Source organism: Hibiscus syriacus, unplaced genomic scaffold (genome assembly GCF_006381635.1).
Source record: "Hibiscus syriacus cultivar Baekdansim isolate YM2019G1 unplaced genomic scaffold, ASM638163v2 tig00110744_pilon, whole genome shotgun sequence".
NCBI lineage: Eukaryota > Viridiplantae > Streptophyta > Magnoliopsida > Malvales > Malvaceae > Hibiscus > Hibiscus syriacus.
In genome coordinates this window covers 1-8,394 of record NW_024062846.1, presented here as the reverse complement: position 1 = coordinate 8,394, position 8,394 = coordinate 1, and the positions used below count along the sequence as shown (strand labels likewise).

The 8,394-nt window shown below is 34.0% G+C and overlaps 1 protein-coding gene and 1 pseudogene across 1 annotated transcript; both read right to left on the bottom strand.

The window, feature by feature from the left end:
* Positions 1 to 1,890: 1,890 nt before the first annotated feature.
* LOC120139351 lies at positions 1,891 to 4,534 on the bottom strand. Its single transcript, XM_039154600.1, has 5 exons — positions 4,266 to 4,534; positions 3,857 to 4,084; positions 3,195 to 3,278; positions 2,862 to 2,991; positions 1,891 to 2,788 (listed from the first exon to the last, which is right to left on the bottom strand). The coding sequence occupies exons 1-5, from the start codon at positions 4,508 to 4,510 to the stop codon at positions 2,198 to 2,200; spliced, it is 1,278 nt and encodes a 425-aa protein (XP_039010531.1). The 5' UTR covers positions 4,511 to 4,534; the 3' UTR covers positions 1,891 to 2,197.
* A 1,339-nt stretch (positions 4,535 to 5,873) lies between these two features.
* Positions 5,874 to 8,139, bottom strand: LOC120139331 (annotated as a pseudogene).
* Positions 8,140 to 8,394: the final 255 nt, after the last annotated feature.

The following is an 8,394-nucleotide window of genomic DNA, read 5'->3' as shown; positions in this document are numbered from 1 at the left end:
AAAAATGTATGTTGTATATATTTCTTTAAAATAAAAATGAACAAATAGTTATTAAATAACTAAATTAAACTATATTTATTAAAAAAATCATTACATAAATTTAAAATGTGAATCATGTAAATATAAAACAATAAAATTGATAAGAAAATTCATGACACAAAATTTATTTAAGTTTATAATAAAAATATAATATTAATGCATATTGGATATCAATTAAATTTAAAAAAGTACAGAAAATTATGTTATAAGAAATAGCACAAAAAATTGTCATTAACATAAAAATATATATTTAGTGGTAATTGAGACCCTCAAACTTTTGGAAAAAATAATTAATGTAGTCCTGGAAAGATTTTTGCACCAAATGTGATTCTTAAACTTAGGATAAAAATAATCTAACCCTTTAAATAAAGGAATCAAACGTTGACAATCACGACGTTTACATGATAGTTCATAAACTTACATGATAATCTACAACCTTGATGTGACAGTTCACGATACTGTTGTGGTAGTACTCGATGAACGATGATGTGATAGATGGACTTGACTGATTATTAAAAAGTTTGAGGACTTGTTTAATTTAAAAAAATAAAAATTTATTTAGATTAAAAATATAAAATATAAAAAATTATTAAGATACTCAATACATTAAATATAAAAATGCTATAAAACTAAATTATTAAATGATTTAATTTAAGGACTACATTGAGTGTAAAATAAGTTTAGGGACCATATTGATTTTTTTATAAAAGTTTGAGGGTTTCAAATATCATTAAATCACACAATTATTTTTAGAATGATTTAAACTTGTGTAAGTTAAGTTAAAAATCTAAATATCATGTTTCCTTATTTTTCAAATTTTCAATATTTTGTATTCATATTTTAGAAACCATTTTCTAATTTTACAATCAAACACGTATTCTTCAACGTTTTTTATTTTCTAAGAAAATGTAAATGAAAATAGTCAATATTTTCTAAAACCAAACAGATCCTAAGTTTTTATAAAGAATCAAAACAACGTAGTTTTGAATAAAATTTAGTTTTTTTTTTTTTGAGGAAGTCGAAATGTCGTCGTTTTAGTGTTGGATGTCATGTTATAAGATCATCAATTATTTAACGGATGAAGTTCAGTGATTAAATTGAAAATATTTAAAGTATATCGAGTTAAATAGAAAAAAGAGTAAAATTCAATTACTAAATTGTAGTTTACCCAAACTTTATATATATATATATATATATATATATATATGGGCAGGATCCTATTACACTATATAAAACACTTTTAGTTTTATATCTTTTTAGGACTATTGAATGAGAGAAATTAAATGTTCAGATTAAAAATAGAAAATAAGAAGATATTCATTGCAAAAAAAAAAAGTTAATATCGGCCTTTTATTTCCCTCAATCTAATTATCCTAAAAACGTTTAAAACTACAAGAGTTTACATAGTATAAGTGAATCCTAACCCATCGAAAAATCAGAAAAAATGATTCGATTTATAAAACTTTGAAAATTTAATATTTGATCTTTAAATTAGTTTGAAAATTTTAATTAGATTTTTCTAATTCTTTATAAAAATCCAATTTTTTAATATTTTTAATTAAATATCTTTTTAATTATGTAAAAGTTTTCATTTGAAAAAAACTTATATGAGTCAAAATTTTTCAAAAATAAAAAAAATGTTTTTCAAAAATGAAAGTGGCGTGACCAAGTGCTCGAAAAGATTGCCTTCTAAGTTCAAGCCAAGAAAAGAGTTAATGATCTTTGTGGCTTAAGAGTTCAAAGTAAATAAGTGAACGATATGAGATATGGTTCAATTATTTAAGGGGTTCAATAACGATATAAATCAACCGCAGATTTTAAGACGAAACTGGTAAGAACCGACATATTAAAGCAACTGCGCAATACAGGTATATCTAAAAGGTTTCATGAAGATTAAACCATGAAAAGGGGGCTTGGCAGGGACCCAAAATGTTGCAAAAACACTTCCAATACAAAAGCAAGCCAACTGTGGCTTGAATGCAGTTAAGAGGAAGAACAGTTTACTACCAGGTATAAGCCCCATTCAAAAATTGCGAATTCTCCACTGAATCACCATGATAAATTAAGAGTTTGAGGAAACTGCTGCTTCAAACTGCTTTGTTTCGAGGCCTCAATCTTTTGGCTACACAGTCTATATTAGTTCCACAAGTACCATACTTCATTTTCTTGGACTCCTTCCATGATGACATGTTTGTGCGGTCTCACCTGATGCTCTTGGTAACCCCGGCTGGTCATTATCATTGCCTTGTTCGCAACTTTGCTTCAACCTTGTATCATTGCCATCTAGAGAATTTTCCATAGCAGATGCAGGCCTCTTCGTTAGCTTTGGACTACTCTCCGTTGCAGTACAGTTTTCATCAACATTTTCCCCAGCACCATCCAAAACTTCACCATTAACCTCTGTGGTCTCATCATGGCTGGCATCTTTTACATGTTGCCCGTGGACATCAAGGTTGATCTCCGTAGGCTCCCCCTTCTCAAACACTGTTTCATTCTTTGAGAATATCAATGTATTTGATTCTGGGTGTGCATTTAATTCGTTTTTCTCACTGTTCAAGCCATCCTCTCCAGTTTGAGGCTTTGTTTTTACAAGCTCATCGACCTCAGATGGCAATTCCGGAGGAGAAAAGGACAGTGACCGCTTAGCAGAAACTTGATCAGTATGATCTTGATTATTTTCAATATTGGTTTGGACACTCCGGGTTTGAATGAGATAATGTGCAACCGACTTGAAGCCCAATTTTGTTATCTGGCAGGAGGATATAGAAGCTTAGACATTAAAAAAATGTCCGAGCAAGAAAATGCACAACTGATGGACTTACCTTCTTATAAAGAGGGCCAGTAGGAGCCCAACCTTTTGCTTGCCGACACAAACTACAGTTGCAAATTCCACGACACACGGGGCAAACCCAATTTGGATTCTCATTGGCTTCAAGAACATGCTCCCCGTACCTACAGATTCAGAATGAAAATTAACAACAAAACCCCTGATAGAAAGGAATGAATATCTCGATCTAAAAGTTTAGAAAGATCTACAAGATAAAATTCCAACTGAGAGCTCAAAACACCAATATTTAATGGCATATGCACGGATACCTACAACTGCAAGACAAGATGAAGGAAAAAGGTTGAGTTACATCAACAAAAATTCATACCTCATGTATAAACAATCTCCACAGAACTGCCCTTGGACCATATTGCATTTAACACAGTGAGTACGATGACCAAGCGTTTTCTGCCTGCAGCACAACATTTTCATGACACGACTGAATAAAATCAATTTAACTATATAGACTCACGGTACAAAATATTGAGTAATATCAAGAAAATGTCAATTTGCAAACAATGTGTTCTAAAGCAATGTGGATATCTTTTTCATCTGAATATTCTCAATGATCACCACAATCAAAATGCTTTCTTAAATTAACAAAGTAACAGTTATAAACAGAAATACTATCATACAAGTTAAAGCAAGTCAACTAAAGTCTGTTCAACTATATTTCTTAAATGACCATTGAGAACATACAATAGCCAATCGAAGAAACCGCAGGAATAATAAACTACAGCCATAAAAGCACGCAATGACAAAGACATAATTCAGATCAAAAGCACAGTCATTAAATGTGTAAGATAAAGGTGAAAAAACAAGAAACTCCAAAATTTGTTTCCTCGAATCTAGTTGGCTCCTTTTAAATCTGCAAGAAACTAAACCTGCTAACGTTGGTAGCTAAAAATTGTATGATTGAATCATGTTGTGCAAGAATATCGTATGCCCATGGAAGCTATAAAGAAGATGGAACAAGACAGATTCACAGACCGGCATTGATGACAAGTCTTTCCTTTGAAGGAATCATAAATCCGTCTTCCATCATTTCCATATCCATCCACAAAAAGTGTCCAGCTCCTCTGGGTGTTACCCAAAAGCTTCTCATGCTCTTCAGTATACACCTCTGATTTGTGAAGCTTCAGTTCCACATCCTCCATAAGATCATCTTTTTTCGCCAAAGCCGCCTCTGAATAGGTCACTGGAGTAGTATTTTGCAACCTAAAACAACCCATAAAAAAACCCACCAAAAAATCAATCAAAATAGTGAAAACCCCTTCCTTTATTTCTCCTTCATTCTTTCCTAGGGAATTTTTTTGTGTATTCCTCAATTAAGATCAGATGGGTATTCGAAAAGTCATATGAAAATTAAAAAGACGAGGGAAACAAAAAAAAACACCACCTTGAAGAGCGGCGGAGGGTGGAAGACGGCGGCAAGGGGGAGGACAGAGGGGTAACAGGTGGCTTACTGGCAACACGAGGACGCCCGCGCCTTGAAGAGGGACGAGAGGTGGAGTTGAGGAGGGAGGTGGAGAGGTCTTTGAGACCAAGCTCCTGCATTCTTTGAAGGTTTGCTTTGATCCGTTCTTCTCTAGACTGCTCATAGAGTGAGATTGGGGTTTGAGTCTCGTTTCCCATGGCTGCCATTGCTCTCTGCTTTTCTCTCTCTCTCTCTCTCTCGTCGGTATCTCTTTTCAAGGTCTCTCCAGTCTCCAACGGTCGAGTTTCTAGCCCATAATGGGAAGTGGGAGACAGACAGACCGAGATTTAGGGAAGTAAATATTTAACAATAAAAAATCCACTGCGTTGTTTTTAAGGAAAACTACTTCATCAATCACCGAGGTTCCGTCTAATTCGTTTATACCACAAAACGTTTAATTTTTCTAATTATGACACTGAACTTTAATTTTACATTTAATTATGCCACTACACGAGATGATGACATTACTATCGATGGCTGATACTAAATTTTAGGGATATATTAATTTTTTGTAATGAATTTTAAGTAGTTTAATTTTTTAGCACTATACTTTTCGACCACCGAAAACAGTCAATCATTGTTCGTCACCGATCATCTTTCACATAAAATCGGCAAAAGATGAAATCATTCAATAAAAAAATGTGACTTATAAAATAAAATTTCTGGAAAAGGATTGACAATGAATTTGAGGAGCATTCCTTATGGTAGAAGTATTTACAATTAGATATTTTATAAGTCTAACATTAAATGAAAACTTGATATGCATTTATAAATGTTGTTAGAGTTTATCTATGTTCATGAATGGATTGGAGTCCGTCGTCCTCCTGAAATTTTAAAATTATTATATATTTTAGATATTTTCTTTATATTTTCAATTGATAATTTATTTCCCTCTACAATTTTATAATTGTTTCTTTTAAATTTTTAGAATTTTGTCTCTTCTAATATAAGATTTATGTCCATCCATGTTTATATTGCTCAATGGATAGAAATTTTTATAAAATGCATGAAAGATTTAGTATCATAGAAAGGTACAAGTTTTCTAAGAAAATATTTCAATGAAATTAAGGAAATCTATATATAGTAAAATAATCTTGACAAATACGATTATGATTGATTGAGGGGTAGTGGAAGCGGTCGTCCCCTAAAAGTTTAAAATTAACATATATTCTAGATTTTTTTTGTGTATTTTTATTAAAAATTTATTTTCAGCTCATGAAATTTTATAGGTTTAAATTCGTCTCTAACATAAAATTATACATACATCCCAGCATACCATACAATAGTCTTGGTGAATATTTATTGAAAGCAAGATATACAAATGGTTTTATTTATACATCCGTTTCTATAAAAATGATTTGGATCAATTTTATAATATTGATGAGATAAACATAAAAACCTGAGATGCAAAAAACTTTTTAAAGAAATATATAGATTACATGATCTAGAAGAAGAAGCTCGTTATTGTGATTGAATAGAAATAAAGAAAATCTAGCAAAAGCTAGGACAATAAATTCGACCTATTTGAAACCAAGTCCCCCCAGTTTTCTTCCCAACAGTCACTCCCTCGTAACTGATATTGAAGGGGGTAAAAGAAATAAGGAAATATAAATATAAATTACATCAATCAATATAATAATAATGCTCTTCTATAATTGAACGGCCTTTCCGCAAAGTAAGGCATTTGGAGAATGTCAGCCTCAGTAAACAAGCTCTTCTCGTCGTTCCAAACTCGAAGATAAGCTTGTTGGCCTAGGTACCGCTTTGACCAGTTTTGCGACCTCAAGTTCCACATCCCTTTGTTGTCCAATGAAACCAAAATTGCAGTCCAGCCTAATGGATAAACCTGCAAACAATTTGTTTAATTAAGTTAAACTTTTTAACATCGAAAAAGATCAAAGTAATGTATTATCTGTAAAAACTGCTGTGTAATTACCTGAACAGTGTGCCTGGGTATTCCATCAACCAGGTTGTATCGTCTTCTCAAGCCAGGTGTCCAGTTGCCACCGCCATATCTGAAATTTTAAGGAAACGTGTAAAATGTTAAACTACTGTGTCTGTACATACACCACACACACACACATATATATATATATATATTCAAAGCTACCGACAACATAGAAGCTAGAACCATCAAGATGCCAGGACTGGGTGATGGATTCAGTGTTCTGGAAAACAATCTCAACAAATTCATGGAGGGTGAATCCAAAGACCGAAACACCAAACACCGGAGGCATTGAAGAAGGAGAATCCTTAATGGTGTTAAGCTGAAGACACCAGTGATTTAAACCAGTCTGCAAGTTTCAATGGAGTAGTTTGGATCCACGTAGGATATCCCGTTCACAGCATATCGCAATTTGCCATTTATTTTGGGCCTTTGCATTAGCCAAAAACAAGTGTCCTCACAACATTTATTGTCCTATAGTGGAATGATCCTTGAGGATTAGGCCTAGCTGCATTGGCTGTCAGGTTCAACCTGATGGTTCTTGCTTGCTTCATGGACCAGTAACGTGGTACGTTGGGCCAACAGGCAATGGCAAAGAGGCTGGGGTTTGGAACCCGCATAGCGAAGAATACCGGTAGTTGTGAGGATTGGCTTGGTGAAACGGGTTGAAGCCACAATGAAGTAGTCCTTAACTGACGGACGTAAGGTGACCAAAACAGCAACAGATACCTGGATGAATATCAAGGGAGTCATACACCTCCTGCAAACTATGGCTTCCTTCAACTTCAATAAGAGTCATCGGATGACCCTGGATCCTGAAGTTAATTGATGTTGATATACCCACATTTGTAACCCTAATTTGTATGTTTCGCTGTAATTCAGAAGCAAAAATTCAGATACATGTATTGCACAATCCCTGTGCTCCCCCAACAAAGGCTGCACGAAGGACTTACCGCTGGCCAGTGAAAGTATAAGAATTATTAGCACCATTTATGAGAAGACCATCTGGAAGAGAGAGATCCAAGCCTGAATCCAACCTTTCCTGTAGGGCCTGTTTGAAAATTTATGTGTAATTTGTTAGAACAATTGGATTCAAGGGCACTGCAGATGATAATGTCGAAAATGGTATACCTTGGAGCCATTGATGTACCAATCACCAACAAGCAGAGTTACATCCCATCAGGTTCAGGGTATGGGATTGAAATCACAGATCTTTGATTAACGTTGATAGCCCCAAAACCACCTGAGGCTTTATGCATTAGAGTTGAAGGATAGTAGCTGTAGGATCCAATTTGATCCTTCAACTGGAATTTGTATGTCCAATTGTGTGTGGGAGGGATTGGGCAATTGGTTCCTAGCACACCATCTTGCCATGTCGTTCTCCTTTGCTTAATTCCATGCCTATTTTCCAAAACAAAACCAGGGTTATTAATATTTTACAGAACTAAAATATGTCATGTAACATCAACTAACCATGTAATAGGAAGGGTTCGTCTAATTGATTGATGACATTAACAATTATGTTGTCATTGGTCACAGCTTCAATCGGAGGCCCAGGAAATTGATTATTAATAAGAATACCTGCAAATATTAACCCCAAAAAAAAAACCTTCAGCTTAGAACTCTGGAAAAAAAAGTTAACATATCTGTATGAGCATTTCTAATGTGAACAAAATTCAAAATAGAAAAGGAAGAAACCTGCTGGGGTACACCAAGAGGAGCCCGAGTTCCATAAGTGACTTCCCAAATAGAACCTAGCTATATGGATCTTCTGCATTGGTGCAAAAGAAGACACCAAAGAAAAAAATTATTCCAAGTAAAAAATATGAAGCAAAATGGTCAGTTTCATCGCTTTATCCTGCACTGTTACTTTCCTCCCAATTTAATCTTTTTTGCCCTAAAGAACACTGAAAGAAGAAGAGACTTGGTGGAGCTGTGTGGAAAAAGAAGACGTACTTGTATGTACTATTTATGAAAGTGAAAGAGCATTTGTTAAGAACGTGAACATGACAACATGCACAAGTTCTTTTGCGGCGCACTCATGCTCAATACAAACTCTATGAGCTTTCATAACTCGTTTACAGAGAAATATTCGCAACAATTAAA